The sequence below is a fragment of the Hypanus sabinus genome, chromosome 16 (assembly GCF_030144855.1).
Source record: "Hypanus sabinus isolate sHypSab1 chromosome 16, sHypSab1.hap1, whole genome shotgun sequence".
In the NCBI taxonomy this organism is placed as follows: domain Eukaryota; kingdom Metazoa; phylum Chordata; class Chondrichthyes; order Myliobatiformes; family Dasyatidae; genus Hypanus; species Hypanus sabinus.
This window is the reverse complement of record NC_082721.1, coordinates 72498751-72524260: the sequence shown is the minus strand read 5'-3', so window position 1 is coordinate 72524260 and position 25510 is coordinate 72498751. Positions and strand designations below refer to the sequence as shown.

The 25510-nt window shown below is 40.9% G+C and overlaps 1 protein-coding gene across 1 annotated transcript in view; it reads left to right on the top strand.

Annotated features, from left to right (window-relative positions):
- atp13a1 (ATPase 13A1) overlaps nt 1–25510 on the top strand; it is an 81607-nt gene that overhangs the window by 43029 nt on the left and 13068 nt on the right. The window contains exons 13-20 of the mRNA XM_059992107.1: nt 10402–10559; nt 12556–12731; nt 13385–13495; nt 15972–16097; nt 17800–17908; nt 21482–21678; nt 23485–23581; nt 24588–24766. Coding sequence (XP_059848090.1) covers nt 10402–10559; nt 12556–12731; nt 13385–13495; nt 15972–16097; nt 17800–17908; nt 21482–21678; nt 23485–23581; nt 24588–24766 — 1153 coding nt within the window. The remainder of the gene's footprint in view (nt 1–10401; nt 10560–12555; nt 12732–13384; nt 13496–15971; nt 16098–17799; nt 17909–21481; nt 21679–23484; nt 23582–24587; nt 24767–25510) is intronic.

The following is a 25510-nucleotide window of genomic DNA, read 5'->3' as shown; positions in this document are numbered from 1 at the left end:
CCTTTTCATGCTAGTTTGCTGTGCTCATCTCCTGGAGGCCTTGACATTTTCCTTGGGTGCAATTACGTGGGTGCTGGTCACACTTCAGTCAATGTCCCTTTGATCTTTCAATTGCCTGCGCTCTCCATTCCTTTTTGAGCTCCCCAGGACCTGCTCAGAACTCCTCAGGAAAAAGATGCAGGAGGCCAAGACTCGCATCTCCAGGTTCAGGAACAGTTATTGCCTCTCAACCATCAGGCTCCTGAACTTCACTTGGACCATCACTGAAATATTCACATAACCTGTGCACTCACTGTTAAGGACTCTTCACTCGTGTTCCCTACTTATTGCTTGTTCATTTATTTATTATTTCTTTTAGTATTTGCATTGTTTGTCTCTTACAGACTGGTTGAATGCCCAGTTGGTATGGGCTTTCATTGATTCCATTATGGATTTGTTGAGTATGCCCACAAGAAAATGAATTTCAGATGTGTATGGTGACATATGTGTATTTTGATAATTTACTTGAATTTTGAGTTTTCTATCTACGACTCTCATAATCTTAAATGTCTAGCTTATCTCCCCTCAAGACAAAAACCCAAATTTATCTAGTCTCTTCTTTCAGCATGTGCCTTCTAATCCAGGCAACATCCTGGTAAATCTCTCTTGCACCCTCTCCGAAGCCTCGATGTTCCTTCTATAATGGGATGACCAGAACTGAATGCAGTACAGTCGGCCCTCCTTATCCGCGGATTCCGCATCCGCAGATTGGGAAAACCCAGAACTTCTCTGTCCAGCACTTGTTGTTTGAGCACGTACAGACTATTTTTTTCTTGTCATTATTCCCCAAACAATACAGTATAACAACTATTTACATAGCATTTACATTGTTAGGTATTATAAGTAATCTAGAAATGTCTTAAAAGTACAGACAGTCCCTGGGTTATGAATGAGTTCCATTCCCGTGTCTGTCTTCAAGTCGGATTTGAACCCAGAACAGGTACATCCGGTATTATTTAGTGTCAGTTAGTCAAACATTTTTCTTGGTATATAGTACATATTTTATCTTTCTATACATATAAAACACTTAAGAAACATATGTATTTCAATAATTAAACCACTGCGTTGCTTAGTAATAATTGTAGCTTTCATCGGGGTAGGGCCTTTCATATGCTCCATTAAAATTGTTCTGATCGTTGACCGACTGTAGCCTAAAGCTTTTCCAATGACCGATAGTGTTTTACCTCTTTCTGATCGCTTTATTACTTCCACCTTATTTTCAATCGCGATCGTGATTATTTTTGTGAGCAGAAACACTGCGGATTCAGAGCTGTGCCAGGTCCTAATGTCCACCGCACTGAGACATGTTAAATAAAGTCCAGGGTTCCGCTGGGTCCTAAAGACAACCACACTGACACAGGTTAAATAAGGGACTTGAGCATCCACGGGGGGCCTCGGAACCTATCCCCCGCGGATAAGGAGGTCCGACTGTACTTCCAACAGCAGCCGTACCAAGCAACACAAAATGCAAGAGGGACTCAGCCGACTAGGCAGTAGCTATGGAGATGCTGTCTGGCCTGCTGAATTCCTCCAGCATTTTGTATGTTGCTTTGGATTTCCAGCATTTGTAGATATTTTCCTTTTTTGCGGCCATACCAAGTTTTATAGAGTTACAACATAATGCCTCAACTATTAAAGACAAGACTGCCATATGCCGCCTTAACCACTATGTCACCACTTTCAGGGAGCTATGAACTCAGATCTAAAGATCCCTTTGCTTATCAAAATTCAAGGGTCTTGCCCTCAACAGTATATTTGATCTACCAAGGGGCAACAGTTCACAGCTACCCAGGATAAGCTCCATTTGCCATTTCTGTGATATACACTGCTGTATTCTTTGCCAGTCTTCTATGGTATCCACAACACCATCAATCTTTGTGTCATTTGCAACCTTTTACAGTGCCTTGAAAGGTTATTCAACTCCCACAACTATTTTCCCACTTTACTGCCTCATTTTCTAAATTTAAGATATATTGAAGTAGGATTTTTTCAGCTAATCTAAAAGCATTATCCATGTCAAATCAAAAGGAAAATTCCAAAAACACAAAATGCTGGCAGAACTCAGCAGGCCAGACAGCATCTATGGGAGGAACTCCTGATGAAGGATTTCGGCCCGAAACGTCATCACTACCTCCTCCTTTAAGGCAGATGCTGTCTGGCCTGCTGAGTTCTGCCAGCATTTTGTGTTTTTATTTATTTCCAGCATCTACAGATTCACTCGTGTTGCAGGAAAATTCCAAACCTTGTCAATAATTAACTAACAATTAACAACCAAAATTGAGGCGGAAAAACTATTTATCTCCTTTGCAATTACTATGCTAACTTTCCTTGGGTGGAATATACGTATTACCTTTATTTATGTAGAGGGTTACGTATTTTAAATGAATTCATTGAATAAATGCCCCCTCTCTTTGTAAGGTCCAGCAGTCTGGTAGATTTTCAACAGACCAAACCAAAATGAAGGCAAGGGAAAATTCAAGACGAGTCAGGGAAATGATAACAGAAGTATAAATCTGGGGAGAGGTTCAAGATCATCTAAAAGACACTGAACATACCTTGGACCTCATCCATTGTGAAATGGTGAAAAAAAAGAAACCACAGCCACAATGCCTAGGTCAGGCTGTCCCTAAACTTAGTTGCCTGTGCAGGATGGTATTTGTGATGTCAGTGGCTGCAATGGGAGATGAAGTTCTTGGTTCCACAATCTCAAAGGCCTTGCACAAAAAAAGTATTTATGTAAGACTGGCAAGGAAGAAGCTCTGGCTTTAATTTTTTTTTAAAAAAATGCATGTCTTTGTCTGTGAAGATTTTGCAAAGCATCACTGAACAGATTTTAGCCAGAGGGTGTTGAACTTGTGGAATTTGTTAACACAGGCAGCTGTGGAGGCCAGGTTGTTGGGTGTATTTAAGGTAGAGATTGGTAGGTTCTTGATCGGATGTGGCATTGAAGGCCTGGGAGGGGGCTAAAGAGAGGGAATAAAGGATGAGCCTTAATTGAATGGTGGAACGGACTTGATAGACCAAATGGCCTAATTCTGCTCCTATGCCTTATGTCTTATTATACTGTAAAGATGTGGAAGGTGGTCTTCATGAGACTAACATGAACTTTTTTGCTTCAAAACTAGGTATGTGTAGTGTAATTTTAATACTGTGCATCAGCCAGTTAACCATCCCTACTATATAGTGGAGGTAATATGCTACAGAGATGCTTTTCAGCAGCAGAGACTGGAAATCTGGCCTGGGTTGATGGGAAGATGAATACTGATAATTATAGAGATCCTGGATAAAAACCCACTGCTACTCTGCCAGAAAGCTTAAACTGGGGAGGAAGTTCATCTTTCAACAGGACGACTCAAACCATACTGCCAAAACAACCATGGAGAGGCTCAAAATGGAGAAAACTGATGTCTTTGGTCGGCCCAGTCAGAGCTTAACTCTATCGACTGCCCCTGGCAAGACCTCAAGATTGCTGTGCACCACCGCACTTCAACTAACCTGGTATAGCCTGAGCAATTTTGCCAGGAGAAATGGGAAAACCTTGCTCCACGTTGAGCAAAGCTAATAGACTTGTACAAAAAGACTATTGGCTGTAATAGCTGTGAAGTGGTTCAACTGAGTACTGAGCAAAGGGAGTTGAATACTTTTGAACTGCTGACATTTTAGTTTTTGAATTCGTTTTTCATGCTTTACAATTTTCTGTTTTTTGGGATCTATGTGAAAAAAGCATGTGATTCACAAATTTTAAAAAATTCGCGGCTAATTTGATCAGAATCCCTGATTGTAATACCATTTGTGTAAACAAAGGGTTGGGAGTGGAATGCTTTTTACAAAGCACTACATTCTTGCCTAAGCAGAGCTGTAAACTTTGCCTCTTTTGGGCACCATGTAGAGTCCATTAGTATGAAGCAGGTGGCTAAGGATTGGTTTATAACATAGTCCGTCCAACGGAATCTTAAGATTGTACTTCATCAAGTACTTAAAAACTGATGGATCTGAAGATTTTTGGCTTTGAAATCGGAGATCTGAGACCCATAACCTTACAAGAGGGTTTGGTCAATTGCTAAATTGTTCTCAGTGGCTACAGTGACCCCTAGAGAACTATATGGAAATTGCAGCCAAGCATAAATGAAGCCACCGTAGCTTTTAATTCTTTTTCTTTTTCCCACACTGGACATCTTTTGATCTTTTTCTTTGTTTGGTTGCACTATCACATACATTCTGAATTAAATATTATTTATTTTTTGTTGCCCACTTTTTGTTTAAAATGCAGTTTAAAATGCAGTTACTAGTTTGTTTTCCATTTATATTTTTTTATTATGTTGCTCTGTTGAACAAAACAAAGTGTCCTTACCAGTTAGGTGTTAAATTTAATAAATTATCAGTGTTCTTTTGGGTGTAGTTGCCATGTGGTAGTTGCCTGAGGTAATACATTTCCTTTATACAAATCATGCCTCATCGGAACAGATGCTGGCAACACTGAACTGGTTTGGCAGCATCTGTGGAGGGGGGAACAGTCAATGACCTTGTGTCAAATCTGGAGAAAATTTAGAAGGTGGACATACTTTGAGTAGCAGAGAAGTTGAGAGCAAATGAAATCTGATAGGTTAGATACCAAAAGAGCATTGAAAGTAGTGCAGATTGTGAATGAGTAAAGACTGCTTGATAATGGCCACTAATCTGTCTGGGAGAGCAGACGGAGGAAACTTGCTGAAATTGAAATGTAGAAAATGGCTGCTGCTGGAAAGTTGAAATAAAGAAAAATGCTCAGCATTGAATTCAGCAGTTTCAGATTAGTGTCAATTCTATTTCAAGCAGATGATCAATGAATGCTGCAGAGGTTGATGCTGTCTTTGGGGAGGAGAGTTTAGGTTGATATTGCCTTTTTCATGATGGTGTGATGGAGGTGATTTTTTGCTGGTGCTAACTTGCCCTCTGAGTATTTTGGTTTTAAATTTCCTAGTATCTGTAATCTGACCTCTGGTGCTATCTTTGCAGGGTTTGTGTCCTCCCTGTGACAGTGAGTACCAGTTTCTTTATGGTGCTCTGGTTTTCTCCTGCATTCCACAGTTGTGCAGGTATATAAAATAGCTGCTGTAAATTGCCTGTGGTGTGTGGGTGAGAGGTAGAATCTGAGGAGAGTTGATGGAAACATGGGGAGAATTTAAAGTAAGGTTAATGTAGGGTTAATATAAATGTAACTCAGTTTGGACTCAGTGGGCAGAAGGCTTGTCTCCTTGCTCTGTCTTCCTAAGCCTCATGATATTAACTGCTTTTCAATCTCAAGCCAATTGAGATGTAACTGTTGGGCTTTTCCAGCACTCTCCTTTCTCTTGGATACTGCTGTGTTGTGTGTCACACAGGATGCAGCCAATTTGTAAACCTCATTAAGAAATGTTAGCTGATAACACAACAAAATGCTGGAGGAACTCAGCAGGTCAGGCAGCATCTACGGAATTGAATAAACAGTTGGCGTCTTGTCCCGAAACCCTTCATTATTACAGGCCAGAACACACACAAAATGCTGGTGGAACACAGCAGGCCAGGCAACATCTATAAGGAGAAAGCGCTGTCGACGTTTTGGGCCGAGACCCTTCGTCAGGTCTCGGCCCGAAACGTCGACAGCGCTTCTCCTTATAGATGCTGCCTGGCCTGCTGTGTTCCACCAGCACTTTGTGTGTGTTGTTGTTTGAATTTCCAGCATCTGCAGATTTCCTCGTGTTTGATTATTACAGGCCCGTTGTTTGACTATTCCAGACTTGCTGAACTTGTTTGCATAGCCCAACTCTATTGTATCCCCTTTGGTTCAATCCCTTCCCACCTACATTGACATTTCCTGTGCTCTCAATCTCCAAATATTTTCAGTTCTCTGGCCTGATTGTCTTCCGGTCCTGAAACATTGACTGTTTATTCCTTGTCATAGGTGTTGCCTGATCTGAGTTTCTTAAAGATTTTGTGTTACTCTGGATTTCCAGCATCTACAGTATCTCTTGTGTTTAACTTGACTAATAAGCTGTCTTCACTCTATTTCACTCCGGACTTCTATCAATGGGTACTTTCTGCTTATCAGGTCATATTTGCACTTTTGTGTTATCTAATACATGAGAACTGATCCTTACTCACCACAGAGGTGTGTTAACTTGGTGTTTGTATGTCTCCCTGGGATCCAGTATGAGCTAGTTAATTGGCTTGATGGAAGGAAGCAGAGTGTGATGATGGAAGATTATTTCTTTTGCACTGGAGTCTCCTGAATAGTGTTCTCCAGGGGTCAGTGCTAGGCCCTTTGCTATTTGTCATCTGTCAATTATTTGATAAAGTGAAAGTCGTAATTAGCAAGTTTGCAGATGATGTCTCATAGGTAGTCTCATAGACCAATGAAGATGGCTATCAGGATTCAAAGTGGGATCTTAATCAACTGGGTAAGTGGACCAAAGAATAACAAATGGAGTTTAATTCAATTTAGTGATAAGTGGTGTATTTTAGGAAGATAAGTGTAAGACCCTCAGTGAGGTAGGTCCCTTGAGAGTTTTGTAGAACAGAGTACATAGTTCCCTGAAAGTGGCATTGCAGGTAGGCAGGGTAGTGGAAAAAAGCTTTTGGCACACTGGCTCTCATCTTTCAGGGTATTGAGTATAGTACTAGGGGCTGCTATTGCATTTGTGCAAGACTTTGCATTTGGAAAACTGTTCTGTTTTGGTTATCTTACTATAGAAAGATGCAATTAAGCTGGAACGAGTGCCAAAGAGATTTGAGGGACTGTTATGGAGAGAGTTGAGCAGTTTGGAGCTTTATTGGAGCACAGGAGAATGAGGTCTTATAGGTGTGTAAAAAGTCACGAAGAGCATAAGTAGGATAAATGCAGTAATTTCCCAGGATTAGCGAATTAAGGACTAGGAGGAATAAACACAAGATGAGAGAAGAGATTTAGTCATACAGCAGGAATATAGGCTGTTCGGCCCAGCAAGCCAATGCTGACTATGTTGTCTATGCTAATCCCAATGATCTGCATTCAGCCCATATCTTTCTTAACCTAGCTATTCCATGTACCTATCAAGCACTGCTTGAATAGTACTGTTGTACCTGCCTCAACCAGTTCTTCTGGCAGCTCATTGAATGTTCATGACCCTCTGTATGAAAAAAGTTGCCCCACAGATTCTTTTATATCTTTTTTCCCCTCTCTGAGATTATGTCCCTAGCTTTGGACTTCCTACCCTTTTACCATTCGCCTCTCATTTTAAAATTCTGTATTGCTGTACACATTTAACACAAATCTTGAAGGCAAACTTTTCACCGGAGAATGATCAGTAGATGGAATGAGCTGGCAGAGGTTGAACTAGGTACATCAACAACTTTTAAAATGCATTTGGACAGGTACATGCTAGGCAAGGTTGGGATATGGGACAAACTTGGGGAATTGGGAATTGGTTTAGATGGAACTCCTGGTCAGCATGGACTGTGGGCTGAAGAGCCTATCTTTGTGCTGCAGGATTCTGACTTACCTGCTTAGTGGCAGGTGGGAAAAAAATCTTAAAGGTAGTCCAAGTAGAGCTTTGTTCCATACGTGAAATGCTCATGTTCTTAAGTAATGATACAGTGATGTTACTGATTCATACTACAGATGCCTGGACTAATTACCCAATAACTGTGTGGCCTTGGTTCACTCTGCAGGTTAAAGACTGGAATTTTAATTCTTGAACTAAAAGCCTTATCAGTGAAAATGAGCACAAAGCTCATTAATATTAAAGCTTTTTAAACAGTGTAGCTCAGAAACTTCCTTTGACCCAGTGTCTGTGCCAGTCATAATGCCAAGTAAACTAGTGACGACTCAAAGTCATGGTGGCTTGCATAATGCTATTATTGTGTCAGTGATCCTGGTTCAATTATGCAGCTGTCTGTAAGGAGTTTGTATGTTCTTCCTGTGACTGTATGGGTTGCCACACCCCCACATTCTAATGACGTACTGATTAGGTTAATTGGTTACATGGGTGTAATTGCTTGACATGAGCTAATAGTTCCCGAAACGTATTGCCTCTTGGCAGAATGTTCCAGGCCCTTGCTGTTAATTTATTTTTAGAAAAAAAAACTTATCTTGCACTTTTCCTTTGAACTTTTCCCTTCTTACCTTAAAGCCATGCTTTCTAGTATTTGACATTTCCATCCTCGGGGTACTCCAAATATGGCCTAACTAAAGTTTTTTGTGCAACTCCAAAACTCTAGCTGGTTTAGATGGTGTAGCTGGTTTAAATTTGCATTTTAAGGAAGGAAATCTGTTTCTTAAAGGACTGTAATGTCTTTGGCTGAAGTGTCAACATTTTCCACAATGTCTGACCTATTGAAGTTGTCTTTTTTTGTTACATAGAACATAGAAAGTTTGATTTCCAAAACCTAGAGTCTTTCTTACCAGTCAGCCTCACTCAGTGTGGTCAGCATGGACAAGCTTGTTGTGACCCAGCAAAGCACTGCGTTGTATCAAGTCAGCTGTTGGTACTCAAGAACGTGACCCATCACCACCTTCTCCATGTAAATACTAATTCCTGACAATTAAGACATTTTACTGAAAATTCTGCAAGTAATGCAAAACTTATCCTATTTGTACAACCTGCAGAATCGTAATCACCTTGCAGGGTGGTTGTGCAGTTGAGAGGAATTAGTATTTGTTGATGTATTTGAAGTAGAGTGGATTTCAGTTAATTGGGACACATTGGACCAGTACATTTTGGCCCAAATAAGCTGCTGCTCCAATTAGCAAAGGTTCATGGAAATAGTCAAAGGGTTAAAAAAGACTAACTACCATTCACTCAAGTCTCAAATTATGCATTTAAATGAAATGCAGAATAGGTCAGAGCACTACCAATATTATTGGTGCTTGTCCACCATATCTGACAATGACTGGAAACCTGAGCTGGAGAATTTTTAAAGTGGAGCGGCTGTGCACTGGGGCAGTTCCACTCTCTCCACCTGCGATGTCCAGTGGGATGAGTAGATAATAACTGGGGTCTTCCCTGGCTGCAGTAGATGAGTGTGACTTTTTATGTGCCTCATTGCCCTTCGCTCCACATAGCATTGTAGAACCACCTGACTGGCAGTTGGATCTCACTGCAGATCTGATCCACCCAGTCTGCTGGAGATAGCTTTGCATGCTAAGACAGAAACTTAACCCATCTCATAATATCCTATTATGAGACTTGCCTGCTACCCACAATTGGTTTTGCCCACTTGTCAAAGCAGTACATAACAGCTACTTGGAGACATGGGTGAGAGCTGAGTGTTCAGAGGGGACCAAAGGTAAACATTCAAGATGATTGTCGATACTTTCAAATTCTGCATAACTCCTAACTTGAAGTAGTGAAATTGTTTCATTTTTCTGTCCAGGATATTTCTGGCATTTCCTAGTCTTGAGTGCTTGAAACTGCACTGAGCAATTGTCTTGCTGTTTACTTCTTGCCAACTATGAGTGGCAAGAATCACTGCTTTTTGAACACAAACATAAGTAATTGATGCTATTTAAAAACTGTTTGCTCTCAGCATAGTATCTAATGGCCACATGACACGTATACAACTGACGCTAGTTAGAAACTGGTGACAACAGTCTCCTGCCCCAATTAAGTGACATTGTGTTCCAAATAAATGAAAAGAATCCCTGTTATTTTCTCAATTTGTTTTTCTTGAAGAGTTGTTCCAGATAAGCAATTGCCTGATTAACCAATGGTCTGGTTAATTGGAATCTACTGTATTTGTCAGAGTATGGAGCAAAATCCTAGTTGCAGCATCTGTTCTGGAGATTCTGCTGCAGGGCTTGACCGTGGAGAAACTTCATGTTACTGATGCTCTCTGATTTTCAAACTGCTAGTGTTTATTACACAATGAAAACACATTTCTTAAACAAGTTCTGCGCTTGTAAGAATTGTTGTTTGAGTCATCTCAACCCACTTCTAAATGTTTATTGAAAGGCTTAATTGTTCAAATGGAAAGGTAGTTTTTAAAAGTCTACAATTTGGAGAAGGAAAATTCTGATTTTAAACCTCAGCTGCCTTGCGGCCATACCCACCCATGGGAAAGACTTCGGGAGCAAACCCTGAGGAAGAAATCCTGCATCCCTAATCCCTAAGGCAATTTGATGTTTAAATTTCACTTTAGCAACCTCTGACACTGGTACTGCATCAATGACGTGGAGAAGGGGAGCCTGCTGCATGGACAACAGCCGGTTCTTCAAATCTTACAGAGGTGCAAACCCATGATCCTCTGGGATTTACAGCTGCCTTCTACTGTCTAAAATTTGTTTAAAAATTTGGTTTGAACGTGTAGTGTGATTAATTTTGCTGCATCTAGGGAGATAATGGATTTTGTTTTTACTTCTTTTTGCAGAGAGGGAAAGGAGTTGGTCCCAGTATCTGAGATTCCCCTGCAGACGCACCGAGTGGTGGCAACATGTCATTCACTGGTACAGATGGATGATGGGACATTAGTTGGTGATCCTCTTGAAAAGGCAATGCTAACAGCAGTTGACTGGACACTCACAAAAGGTGAAAAGAGTGTTTTCTATTTCCATTAATCCAGTCTTGTAAAGATGTGCTCATCAGCATGAGTTGCTAGTGCAAATACTCTCTGCAAGAACTCGATGCATACAGATTTCATTCGTGGCACTCTGATATCTTGAATTTGATTTAATAGCTGCTGCAAATTTTAATAATGGAGCCATCCTGCAGCACTAACTCCTTGTGCTAACCAATTTTATTAAAGGGATTCTCACTCAAAGAAATTCTGAATGGTGTACTGCCATATGTGCTGTGCCTTCTTACCCTGCTCCTACACTGGCCTGAGTTCGGGCTTTCTCTTCATTGCCCACTACCTTGCCCTTGGTTTTTCTTCTCCCATATGTTCCTATAATTAAAGTGTCACAAAGCAGTGTTTTCCAGGTCCTGATAAAGGCCTCGAAACCATCCACATTTGCCATTTTGCTTCCTAACACAGTGGTGTCTTTGTTTCTACTGTGACCTTTAATTAATTCTTAATTCTCCGGCATCTTGTCTACACTCCCCAACATAAACAGAACATGCCAAATCTTCCTGCTGGAAGCTTTAGAAAAAACATTAAAGTAAAAAGCCATGCCACCTCTTAAAGAACTAGAAGACTGCTGCAATCTCCACTCAATGAAAATTGCAGATATGTTGCAGGATGCTGCTACTTGGAGGATGCCATTCCAATCAGAAATTGATCCAGTTGACAATTGAAGGAATACCCTGAATCAACATGCACCACAAGTGCTGATAATGTCAGAAGATCCTGTGATATTTTGGTCAGTTCTATCCTTGCATAACTTTGAAGTGCGACTTCTGCTGCACTACATAAACACAAGCTGCTCCTTGATTTTGTAAACTTGATCAAGTGACTCATAAGCCTATGTTTGAAGTACAGTGAAGCTAATTTAATCTAATGCATTGGGCACTTTGGTATCAGACCAGTAGATTTTCAGCACCGTCGGTAGTGCTCCAACTCGTACTTAACTTACTTTTTTCTTTAGATGTAACTCAGAAAAATTTTTCTAGTGAAGAGTGTGGGCATTAAGGCCCCAGTAGTTTCATTGAAGCATAACCCAAAGAGCCAGGTGAAAGGAGTGGGGCAGCATGTTTTCTAGTTGTTGGTCTCGTGCTCATCAATAGTTCCTTTAGATTTTGCCTTGCTGGGCTTATCGAAAACTGTTAGAAAATCACGTAGGTGATTTATGCTGGGTTGCTCTCATCAACATGGTTTTTTAAATTCAATTCCGGCAGCCTGTATTGGATTCCCCATGAAGTCTTCTCTGTTTAAAGAGTCATATTAAAACTTCTGATCATCCTGCCTTATTTACATCAAGTTATTGACCTGTGGTTTCCTGGTTTTGGCTTATCCTGGTTTTAAAAAAAGGGAAACTCAGCTTGCTTTTCCAATTCCAGGGGGAAAATCCGATGCTTAAGTTATTTGGGCATTTAGGCAAAGGGCTTTGGATGTACCTTTTCTATCTCCATGATTTTGTTTTGAACAAGTGTCGTCTTGGTCTTGGCTGGCAACCAAATATTTTGTGCTCCTTTAGCCTGACAGGTGTACAAGTAATAAAGGCTTTAGATGAGTTAATGGAGTCTCTCCATTTAACCTAAGGCCCAAGTCACAGATTTAATGGGAGCTGATGGGTAGGAAGACCTTATGTATAAAATAATTATGATCTGAAACTTTGATAGTGACGGCAAAATCAACTAGAGCCATTAGAATAATTAACTAGGTATTTTTGTAAGCTTGGCAAAGTGAGAGGAATGTGGGTGAAGGATTCCTCCAGAAAACTAATTTGAACGACTGGGTGAAAGGTTCAGTGATTCTTTTCAAGAAATATACCTTCACCTCTGAATGTTGTTTCATTGTTGGCTGCCCAACTTTAAGCAAAGCTGCATAAACTTTCCAGTCTGTTTTCACAAGCCAATTTCAATTGTTTTTGATTATTTATGGTGTTGAATTGAACAGTTTATCACATTTTTCTTTACTCTGCAGATGAAAAGGTTTTCCCTAAAAGTATCAGATCACAAGGTCTGAAAATCCACCAGCGCTTTCATTTTGCCAGTGCACTGAAACGCATGTCAGTCCTCGGCTCCTACGAAACAATGGGTTCCACGGATCTGCAGTATTTCAGTACGGTGAAGGGAGCACCTGAGACATTGCGTAGCATGGTAAGGGACCGACTGTGGCATAGAACTGAGCATTCAACAGTGTACTAGACTTAGTAAGGGGAAGTTTATTTTCTTAAGTGAAAAGCCTTTTATTTGTGATGACAAGCAAAAGGCCATTATTACACAGTTGAAGTCACCAAACCATTTCTGTAATGGTTAACTGTAATCCACAGCTATCTCCCACTTAATGGCAATGTGAATGGTTAAGGCAATACCAGAGACACAACTTGTATGTTGTGTTACGATCTGGAATTCATCAATAGGAAGGATTGTGAAAGTAGTTTAGTAGTAGCTACAGAGTTGGATGCAACTGAGAACTACCCTTAGCCCGAGTCAGTGAAGTCTGTCTAACGGCAACCTCAAGCACTGTGATCCAACTGACTGCTTTCAGTGTTGCAAAGTACCACCACTGACTTAACATAGTACTGTGGATTATTGGAAGGACAATGCAAGGGTTTGCCTTCAAATTACAAATTCCAAGTCACAGTTGGAACAGCAAAGTCCACTTTGTAAAGATTGATAAGGACTTCAAAGATTCATTGCTCTATGAAGGACTTGAAACAGATTTATTACTGTACGTAATACTTCACTCATCCTGCTTTTGATGTGCTGTTCTGTGGGGTTAATTGACTTTACTATATGCTATTTTCTAGTTCTCTGAGCGACCTAGTAATTATGATTATGTCCACACTGAGATGTCGCGAGAAGGAGCAAGGGTGTTGGCCTTGGGATATAAAGAGATGGGATATCTCACTCATCATCAGGTAAAAACTTCTTTGCTATTTCATACCTCGGGTAATCATGTCAAACAAATAGCAATATTACCTCATCATAAAGATGCCATTTTGATTCAGTAACGTTTTGTATGGACAATCATTTTTCCTCAAGTAGAAGGTGAATTTTTCTGAACATGAGGATGATTGTACCATGTAATTCAATATCAGCTCACCAAAGGCAGTACTTTAAAATCCAGCTAGTGTAGTATGCAGCAGCTTGCAGTGCAGTGTAGTGTAGTGTAATCAAACATTAATACTGAGCCAGCTTGGGGAGATATTGCAGGAGGCAAACTTTGGTCTAGGGCTATGTTTTCAGGTTGCTGTAAGTGGCAGAAGGGCCATATTTTAGATGCTATACGGGGGGGGGGGGTGCTTTGGAAACTGATTACATGGTTACTAGTGCTGGGCTGACAGAAGTGGTCTTGCTGATGGCTGCGTTGAAGGAAATTGGGGGTGGTATGATGGGGCTGGAAAGGAGCCCAGCAGCTGGTGGAAGGCAGTTGTGTGAAAGGCTGCTTTAAGGTAATGTACAAGCAAGAGATCTTGTTCAATCAGCTTTAGTGGGACACAAGCAGCCATGCACGCAAATCTTTTTTTATCATTGGGAAAGGGTGCTTTTGTGGGGTAGATTGATTCAGCATCATTCTACCCCACAGAAACATCCCTTCCCAAGTTTTTCCAGGGCAATAGGTTTTCATGCTAGTCACTACCCTAAGTATTCATTGTCCAAGTTGTCTTTATGTTTTATATTTTTTAGTTTTTTTTTTGCAGTTTCCATGTGTGTTGGGAGATTCTTTAAATGGATTTCATTGTTTTTTTGGTTTTGTGGCTGTCTGTGGGGAAAATGAATCTCAGGATTGTATACTGCATACATACTTTGATAAATGTACTTAAACTTTGAATCTAATACTAATCATTGCACTAAAGCCATCTGCAAAATGCACTCAGGCCTGATGTTATGTGCCATTGATAAAATGCCCTGCTGCTTGCCAACACCCTCCAAATTCTCACCAGCATGTCCCACTGGTTTGCAGACTATTCAGATGCAGAGTTGATGCTTTGTCAGCATTTGTCTCTGAGCCAGCATCCTGACCCTCTTTCTAGTGAGTATTGTTACCATAGGAGTACTTTGATTAAAATACTGACCTTGCTGGTGCTTACATCCATGTTTGATGATATGAATACTAAAAATTGTAAAACTGGATGCTGATGATCTAAAATAAAAACCCAACAGGTCAGGCAGCATCTGTGGAGGGAGAGATAGTTGATGGTTTTGTCAGAACTGGAAAAGAGGAAATCAAGCCAGTAGGAGAGTATGTGAAAAATGGGTAAGAGAATTTCCCTGAAAGGGTGAGATGAGATGTGTTGATGGTGGAGTTATGAGCGCTTTCATTTTCTTAGTTTGTGTAATGTGTTAATTGGGAGGCTATTGAATGTGCCCAGCAGGTCAAACTGAATCAGGAAGACTAAGCCAAATGACTGGGAGAAGTGGCCAGATACAGAAAGTAATCTAAAGCTGGGGGATTTGCTGGATGCCAGAAGGCTGTGCTGTGCCCAGATGGGAGATCAGCATGCATTAGGCCTTGTTATAACAATGCAGGAGGTCATAAACAAAAATTAGACTGAGATGGTGAATTAAAATGTTGGGAGTCAGGACTTGAGTCCAGATCACTCCTCTGGACTTGGTCAAGGTGCTCTGCAAAACAGTCACCCAGTCAGGTTTTGTTTGTCCTTTATAAAGACCTTGTGAAGACTGAATCAGTACATGGAGATTCCGTTCAAAGAGCAGTTCTCTGAATGTTGGAGCAGCTCTGTGTTCAACTTGTTTCCATGTAAGTGGAGATTGTATCTGGCAGTGCAGCCCCTGGGGACAGCCTCTGGTTGTGAAGGATGCTAGTTTGTTGAGGTGATATTTAAAATGAAACCTGTGAACTAAAATGCAATTTATTTTCTGCGGCATCTGGCAGGTGAATGTAATTATACCGGCAAATGAGACATACTTCTATTTGAGTTCCAAAGTAGGTATGTTTGAATTGAAAGTGGTGTTGGATTATGAATGCCCATCTTAATCCAGTTATTCCCCTTCTTTCTCCACCATGTGAAAACTGAACTTGTTAATATTCATGTGTAGAATCACAGGTCATTTAAACTGACACTTCTTTCCTTCCCCAAGAGCTCTTGATGTAGTTGTTGCATAGTATTATATTTGTTTGCTCCGATATTTCTTCAGTAGTTCACACAAGACACTTTGCACTGTGCTGGGAGTCACACTGATGCCAAGAAAGAGCAGTCAGAGGCATGTACGGGCAGTGGCAGGATGCAAATATACATTCTAATGTTCCTTGACAGTTGGCAGCATTGTGCAGTTTGGAGTAATATGCATATTTGTCTGTTGTGTTGTGCTTGTCAGTTTTTGTTTGGGATCTGTCATTAATTTTGTTCCTGTCTTTTTCATGCATTCCAGGCACGAGAAATAACCCGTGAGGATTTGGAATCAAACCTGAAATTTGCTGGTTTCATTGTTGTCTCTTGTCCCCTTAAGAGTGATTCAAAAGCCGTGATTAGAGAGATCCAAAATGCATCACATCAGGTCAGTATGCAGTTACTCTACACGTATTATCAATTAGTGGGTTGAGATAGGAGTCATCAACACTTTAAAAAGCCAGGCATTCTGATCTGTGTTAGAACAAGTATCATAGCAGCTGTTTAGCTCTGTTTAGCAAAGTAACACTCCAACAGGAATTGTTAACAAATCCCATCACTTGCCAGCTCTTGCACCATCCCTTCATTTTTATACTGACTATATCTCCTATATCTCAGTCCAGATGAAAGGTCTGAACCTGCAACATCGACAATTTCCCTTCAGAGATGGTGCCTGACCCACTGAGTTCCTTTAGCATTTTGTGTATTGCTTCTGAAATGCTGAATATTTGCTTTAAATTGAATCCTCACATTGCTTGCATCTGACATGTTATACACCTTTAATTAGATTGACTCACCTTGATTTTTCTCCCATTTGTTTATTTCTAACAAATCTTGGTTATCTTACTGTTATATTGTTTTAAACCCTCATTCTCAGCTCTGTGCCTTGATGAGATGCCACACATGAGGCTGCTTAACAAGATAAAATCCTATGACATTACAGGAAAGATGCTGGTATGGATAGAGGAATAGCGGACAAGTGGGAGGCAGTGTGTGGTAATGAAGGAGGCTTTTTCTCGGTTGGCTGCCAATGACTAGTGATGTTCTCGGGGGTCAGTATTGGAACCACTATTCACATTGTCAGTGGTTTGTATAATGCAATTGATGGCTTTGTGGCAAAGTTTGTGGATGATATGAAGATGGGTGGAGAGGTATGTAGTGCTGAGGAAGCAATGCAATTGCAACAGGACTTAGTCAAATTAGTCTGGCCACACTTGGAGTATTGTCAACTGTTTTAAGCCCCATATCTCAGAAAAAATGTGTTATTGAAGACACAAAAATGAGGAAATCTGCAGATGCTGGAAATTCAAGCAACACATACAAAATGCTGGTGGAACACAGCAGGCCAGGCAGTACCTATAGGAAGAAGTACAGTTGATGTTTTGTCAGAACTCGGCCTGAAACATTGACTGTATTACTTCCTATAGATGCTGCCTGGCCTGCTGCGTTCCACCAGCATTTTGTGTGTTATTGAAGACAGTCCAGAAGAAGTTCACAAGGGTGATTCTGGGAATGAAGGGGTTAACATGGGAGTGTTTGACAGCTTTGGGCCTGTACTCACTGGAATTTAGGAGAATGTGGGCAATCTCATTGAAACCTACCAAATGTTGAAAGGACTCTAAGGTGGATGTGGAAAGTATGCTTCCTGTGGTGGGGGTTTCCATAACTAGAGGACATAGCTTCAACATTGAGGGGTGACCTTTTAGAATGGAGGTAAGGGGCATTTTTTTCTTAACCAGAGAGGTGACTCTGAAGTAGTCTGCCACAGACAGCAGTACAGGTCAAGTCCATTGGTATATTTAAGGCAGAAGTGATAGTTTCCTGATTGGTCAGGATATCAAAGGATATGGCGAAAAGGCTGGTGTATGGTGTTGAGTGGTATCCAGGATCAGCCATGGTGGAATGGTGGAGCAGACTTGATGGGCTGAATGGCCTATGTCTTATGCTGCCTTCAACACACCTGTTTGCATTCTTCCCCTCAGTCCACTACCCCTCTTGAAAAACCTTGTCTCACTTGGAAGTTCTACATTCTTTTCTCCTGGATCACACTGTCCATCTTTCACTCATTCTATTTTTCTGGCTTTCTGCAGGTAGTTATGATCACTGGTGATAACCCACTGACAGCCTGCCACGTGGCTCGTGAGCTCCACTTCATCCAGAAAGCACACACTCTTGTCCTCCAGGCACCACATAATAAAGGTAAAGCCTTTGCCTTGCTCTCGCCTAATAATGTTTGCCTTTTCTTTAAAAGGAGCAGAGAATGGGGCTGTTTTAGTATTGTCTGTTCAAAATTATTGCGAGCACGTTTATGTTTTGTGTAATGGGTAACAGATTATGTAGTTTAATCCAACGATATGTGAGGTAGTTTGTGATCACTAATGAAGTTAGGACTTGGTGATCCTTATTTACAAGGTTTTGGGCTACAGTATTTAAAATAAACAGATCTCAGGCTGATCCAAGAATGCTTGAGAGTGGCAGCAGAGGCAGTTATGGTTGGGGAAAGTTAGTTTGTCATCTGACTGTACACATATACAACCAAACAATCCCTGTGGATCACTCTACACTCACAAAACATGTATCACACAACACAAACCAAAATATTACCATAAGTAGCTTAATAAATCAAAACGCATGTGGTGTGCAGCACAGGTGAACAATAACAATACAGAAACAAGCTCACTGTCCTCGTGATGAGACTTTAGCGGTGGCAGGGTATTAGCCTCTCAGCCTGAGGAAAAGAGCTGGCAGTAGTCCTAGTCCTGATGCTTCAGTACCTCCTACCTGATGGCAGTGGGCCAAACAGATTGTGGGGATAGGTGTTGGGGATCCTCAACAATGCTTTGGGCTCTTCAATCTACATCCCTCCCGATAAACATCACAGATGGGGGAGGGTGACCCCGATGATCCACAGCAATTTTTACTATCCTTTGCAGGGTCCTGCGTTCTGATACCTTGCAGCTTCTGTACCCCACAGTGATATAGCCAGGCAAGACGTACTCAGTGGTGCACCTATAGAAAGTTGCGAGAATGCATGCCTTAATCTTCTCAGAAAAACTAGACCAGGGGTTCCCAACTTTTTTTTATGCCATGGACCCTTACCATTAACTGAGGGGTCTCTGGATCACAGGTTGGGAACCCTGGTATGGACACTGCTATGCTGCCTTGATTAGTGAGGCGTTGTGAGTCCAGGTTAGTTATCTGCACACCATGGAACTTTGCTCTTGACTCTCCCTAGCAGAGCATTGATGTGCAATGGAGAATGGTTGACCTTTGCCTTCCTGAAGTCCACAAAATCTCTTCTGTCCACATTGAGACTGGGGTTGTTCTCACACCATTTGACAAGCCTCTCTATGCCAACTCATCATTGTTGATGAGGCCAACTACTTTAGATTCATCAGCAAATTGGTGAAGTTTGGGCTGAATCTTGAGTGGGCAGTGGGCAGACGACACAGCTCTCGGGGGACACCACTGCTCAGCTTGATGTTGCTGCCAACTCTGTTTGACTGAGGTCTTTCCATCAACAAGTCTGAGATCCATTTGCAGAGAGGAGTGTTTACCCATCAGCTTCTGAGAGACAGTAATGTTAAATGTTGGTCTGAAGTCGATGAATAACATCCTGGCACAGCTCTAACCTTCAGCAGAATTTGAATCTGGTACATCTAGGTAGGGGTTCCCAAGCTTTATTTAATGCTATGGACCAAGCAAGAGGTCTGGATCCCAGAATGGGAACCCCTGATCTAAGGTTTCAGGTTTTGGAGAACTCGGTATGTTCTCAAAGGTGCATACTCATGCATACACATTTAGAAGTTGCTGACAACTATGGCATGCTCATTCAGATCTGACTATGGTTCAGTTCACCAATTCAAAGAAGTCCAGTAAGTACTTCTCCACCTCCCTTAAACACACTTTTGAAATCCTCACCACTGGTCCTTAGTCATTAGATTGAAAGTAGAAATACAGCCAGGTGATCAGACTTGCTAAAATTCTGGCAAAGAAGGCACATAAGTGTCCTTGATAGTGGTGTAACAGTGATCAAGAGTATTGGTCCTCTGCTTATGCAGGTGACCTGTTGGTGATAGTTCATCAGAGACTTCAAGTTGGACTGGTTGAAGTTCCCCATGATTAGGACAGCATCAGGGTGTACTGTCTTGTGACTTATCGCATAACTTTGGTGTTCAGCTCCTCCAGTCAGCGTGACATTTGCCGGGAGTGAAATGTACTCTACTATAAGGATGATGGTGGAGATCTCCCTCGGCAGGAAGCACTAGAAACATTTGACTGCCTTATGTTCTGGATCTGGGGAGTAGAACTAACATAGAACCAACATGTCTGTGCACCACAATGCTTTAATGAAGCAAATGCTGCAGCCTCTGCCTTTACCGGATGTTACTGGTCAGGTCTGTGAGCTGAAGTGCTTTGTCTTTTGTTTTCTTAAAATTTTATTATTTTCCTTCCTGCGGATGTTATCCCGCAGCAGCTCCCTGCTGGTGATGTACTTCAGCGCAAAGGTGCTGACAATGCACTCGGACACGGTGCCTCGAGGTGCTTTGTCATGAGTGTGGAGTAACTTAGCTTGGTCAGCATGAATGAGTTGAGCAGAACAGCCTGTTTCTGTACTGTACAACTTCATCTCTGCCCCTCAGTAGTTTTAGCCAGGAAGATCAGAATTTGAAGGAGAAACAAGTGGGACTTCAACAATGATTTCCATCAGAACTTGGAAAACCATTAGGAATAGTGATATGGTTACATTGGATCAAGCAACACTGTTAGCAAAGTTTTCTAGCTCTTGAGAAAGTTGCTTTAAAGCCTAAAATTTGTTGCCTTTATGCTGTTATCCAAAATATTAATGCTTTATTAAAGGGTTTGGTGAGCATCCCCTCTACTGGTATGGTTTGGAAATGCTCCTGTAAAAATTACAGCATAGAAAATATAAAGAATTGGCAAAATTGCATCTAGCTGTTTGATTGATCATCAGACAAGTATATTTTCTTGTAGTTTATCATAACTTATCCAAAATCTGGAGACTATCTTTTCCTGAAGTACAGACTGTATTCTGATTCAGTATTGCATCATTTCTAATGATTTTTAGCAGGCATTACCTTGGGATAATCAAGTGGTAGCCCAATTATTTATTATAATTCCTGGTTTACTCAGTGAAGTGTGTTATCACAGTGGAAGCCTGATGGGTTAGTATTGAAAGAAAGGACCAAGTTAACAACAAAACCAGTATTTGGGGTACTTCTGAAGCATGCACATTCTAACTTGCAGTGGCCACTGGTAAAATTGCAATTAGTTTCAAGTCATGTCAGGCCTTGTTTAATGAAAGTTTTGTCTGGAAACCAAATGCACTCACGCATCCCACTCACTGAGTGTTGCTGCATGGATCCTTCATTAATAGAATTGTACGGCTTCAGACAGATGGAAGGTACTGCAGGCTTCTCTTGAAAATAAGGTAATGTTTTCTAGATAATCAGTGCAGCTGAACATTATGGAAACCAGATGCTGCCTAGTGTCAGTTTTGGCTGGCATTTAGTGGAAAACTGTGGGGATGGAGGGAGGGTGAAATGATCATCAAGCCTGCACAATCATCGTGGTATGTTGAAATACTACATTATCAGAATTAAATTAAGGGGAAGTGACTAATGTGTGAAACATAAGCATGCGTTAAACATTTGTTGGCAGAACTTCCCAGAGTGCCTTGGGTTTTGAAGTTGTGTAATGTAGATTACAGTCCATGTTTTTAAAGGCTGGTTGTTCAATATTAATCCTCAGATGCTACATGGCAATGGGAGTCCATTGATGGCACAATTATTATTCCCATGATAACACGATCCAGTGAATTAACCCAAAACTACAACTTGTGTATGACTGGAGAAGGCCTTAATTACCTAGTTACAGTGGACAAGCCATTACTGATGAAGCTTATGCCTCACGTCCAGGTGTTTGCCCGGGTTGCACCGAAACAGAAGGTTAGACTTTACAATAAAACTCGTATTATCATTAAGCTTTCATAGTAGTAACACCCAAGCAATGTTCCCTCGACGGTGTGTACCACGCACGCATCTTTTGCTACTAGTGCACAAAGGAATTGCACAAAGAATTTGTGTCTTAAGGATGGACTTTAGGAGCTGGGGAGCTCAGGAACCGCTGCATGTGGCTGTTGCTGAATCTGTAGTATTTCCGTTCCACTGACGTATGCAGTTAATGCATTAAATTAATGGATCGATATTTCTCAAATCGTGTTTATTTCACTCTCCGTAAATTTTTATTTACACTGACTTACTCTTACTCGGGACTCAACAGCAGCTTCCCCTGGCCATAAGGTTCATCATGATGAGAATTCCTCAGTGCGTTAGTAGCAAAAGGTTTGTGCGTACACCTTGGAGGTAATTCATAGAAATGTGAAACCAAGCCTGACTCTAAGCCAAGGAGATACTGCTACAGTAGTCCCCAGCCTTTCGGGATGAAAGCCTAGTTTGCTGAGCATGAAAAAAAAGTTCTCTTATTTGGCCTCCCTCACTCACCCCCTCTTCACCCCTGAATAAAAACCCAGTGACTTTTCTGAAGCTCTGCTTTAAAGAAGCTGGTGTTGTCTAAGATTCTTGGGGACTGCTGGCAGCCTTGTTGCCAGAGTGACTAGCAGGTCAAATATTCTACTTTGAGCTTTATCACCAAATTAGTGGTTGTGATTAATTTGCTTATTAATCCACATGTCTTTGGAATGTGGGAAGAGCCCAGAGCACCTGGAAGAAATCCATGCAGTCATGGAAGAACGTAAAAACTCCTTACAGATGGCGTGGAATTGAAGCTAGGTCTCTAGTGCTGTAAATGTGTAATGCTAACCGCTACACTACCATTCTGCTCTCGTCCACTTCCTAGCTAGAGGGTCTTGCATTTCAGTTGGGATGCCAGTGCATTAGTATTCAAATATAGTTGGTGTCTAACAAAACATCTTAGCTAGGTTGAGTTTATACAGAAGGTGTGTAGATAGTTCTATTTGACTCTAGGTGTGGCTGCCACAGGCACTTGGCTTTAAGGAGGTAGAAGTAGGCATGGGCAGAACGACAGAGGGATTTGAGCACAATTTTTGAATCGAAACATGGATTAACTGGGTATAGAATAGCAGTTCACAAGGTTTTCCCAGAACTACAGTCCAGGCCAATTCCATGTGAGAAATCAGTTTTATTTTAACAAACCCATGTTTTTTTATGATTTAAAAATAGATTCAGTCATCACTGCGTGGGGGCCTGTTGCAACCCTGCACTTAAAGGATCAAGGATACAAGGAGTATCTTTGTTTGCCATATACATTTATACGTATCAGGAGTTTGCTGTGGTCAGGGTGTAAGATGCAACAAAAACAACAAAATTCAACAATTATTAAGAATACATATAAAGTTAGAGGTTAAAGTACAGATATGGAATAAAATGTACATAATGCATAAATACAAGCCTGTAATTGCAATGTAAACATAAATGTTCACTGTAACGCAGTGATGGGGGCAGTAGCAGGAGGTTGGGGTGGGGGGTGCTAACAAGAATGCTCAAGCAGATGAATTACCTGGGGAAGAATGTTTGAGATACTGTGAAGTGCCCACAGCTTGACTTTATGAAGGTTTTAATCCCCCCTCTTGAAGGAGTTGGCTTGCTTCAATGTGGTGATGGACTTTTTTCTGATGAATCTCTTGAAAGAGTGTCTCCTAGTTTCAGGTGCAGGTCTGTTCAGCTTTCATAGTGAGCTGTCTGTGAGTGAATGCCTTTCCCTTCTTTATGCAGGAGTTTGTAATCACCAGTTTTAAGAGCCTGGGTTACACAACATTGATGTGCGGTGATGGAACTAATGACGTTGGAGCCTTAAAGCATGCTGATGTTGGTAAGTCTGAGGAGTTAATTCATAGTGCATGGCAAGTTGCATTGATGTATAAATCAAAATATTCTTATCGGGTCGAAGTACTGAGTGTTGAATTCAAACACTCTCGCCAAGTTCTCTGGAAACTGTACTGACGAATGCATTTTGTCAGTTTGCCAGTCTTCCATCTTGCAGACCTCTAAATAATCCACTCCATTTACTATTTTTTATTTTAATCTTAGCTGATTTTATTAATTTTTATTTCCATCAAATTAAACTTAATTTTGGTATTTTTGGAAGGATTTTCTGCTTTTGGTTGTGTTTTGAAAATCTCCTTCCACTGTCTTCAAATATCTTCCACTGATTGCTGCTGTGCACTTTATGTACATTACTGTACAAAAGTTTTCGGCACATATATAGCTAGGGTGTCTAAGACTTTTGTACAGTACTGTAAATGTATTTCTTTTGGATTCCCGTAACTTCAAGCCTTTGTTTATCTGCTTTCAGTTTGGCCTCGGTATATTGGGTAACAGTCATAGGTAGTTGAACAACCCATTCAGTTTCTCAGATGCTCAAGTTTCTGATTTATCTTCTGGGTACCTTGTACTTGTCACATGACTCCAAATTCATACCAGACTTCATTAGGTCTATAGCAAAAGTCACTTGTCATATCTGTACAACAATGGATTAAGCAGAGGATTTATGGTTGTTCTAATAAGAATGCTCCAATTTACCCTGAATTGCCTAGAGTTTCACTAAGTCTATTGTCTTCCCATTTTCTTGAGTCATCAGTGTCACTGGACTGAATGTTTCTAATTTCCTTGCATTTTGTCATGTATACAAAGACACTATTTCTCCTCATGCTCTGATACACAGCTCAACTGTTATCCCTGGGATCTTCAGAAATAAACTTGCAATTACCTTGTCCCACTGGTACATGCAGTCTCTCTTCCTGTCCCAGGCAACCTGGCTTCAGCCGGTCAAAACTTCTCATAGCTCAGCACTTCAGTCCTCTCTTTTTTGGTTCCAGGAGTGGCCTTGCTAGCCAACACTCCCGAGCGGATTCCAGACAAGAAAAGGAAGACAAAAGATGGGATGAGTGATGGGAAGTCCTCTGCTTCTAATGCAGGCAGCAACATGAAACTAAGCTCTCGAGCAGCAAGGCAGCGGTTCATGTCACAGCGCGAGGAGCAGCTTGCTCTGCACCGGGTGAGTAATACCGGAATGTCCCCACAAGGTAGTCTTGATTCATTACTTCCAACACTTTCTGTAGTCCTGCCTTTTGATATATGTCAACACACTTAGTTTGATAGCTTGATTATTTTATAATTGATTCAGTTGAAAGACTTGGTGTTCTAGACTAGAGTACTTTAGTATTCAATTCACTCTGCATCAGTTTTTGTCTCCAAATGGAACTTCAGTAAATAATTATACCAATCATTTGCAAATTTTCTCATGTTTGTGACACATCAATAAGGTTTTTTAAGTCCACGTCATAAAACTAACAAAGGAAAACAGAGTCTGTAATGTGAGTCTAACTTCATTTTTGCTTCAAGTAAAACACCAGCATGTGATGTGGTAGTGTGATAATGTATGCTGTTCATGTACTTCATACATATGAATTATTTAGGCAACAAAGAATGCTTAATTAAACAATTACAATGTTACTGAAATATTAATGATATTTAGTATACAATACATACTTGGGTTGTTTCTATTGTTTCAGCTCTCTAATCTGACACCTTAGGGTAGATCAGACCAGCACACCCCATAGTCAAGATATTAGTCAGTCATCCAGATAATTTCAAAAGCTTAACAAAGGAAGAAAAATATTTTGAAGATAAACTTTATTTGTCACTCGTACATCAAGACAAGTCAGTGTTATTTCTGTCAAATCAAAATAGCAAGAATTATGCTAGGCAGTCTCCAAGTGTCAACACACTTCCAGAGCCA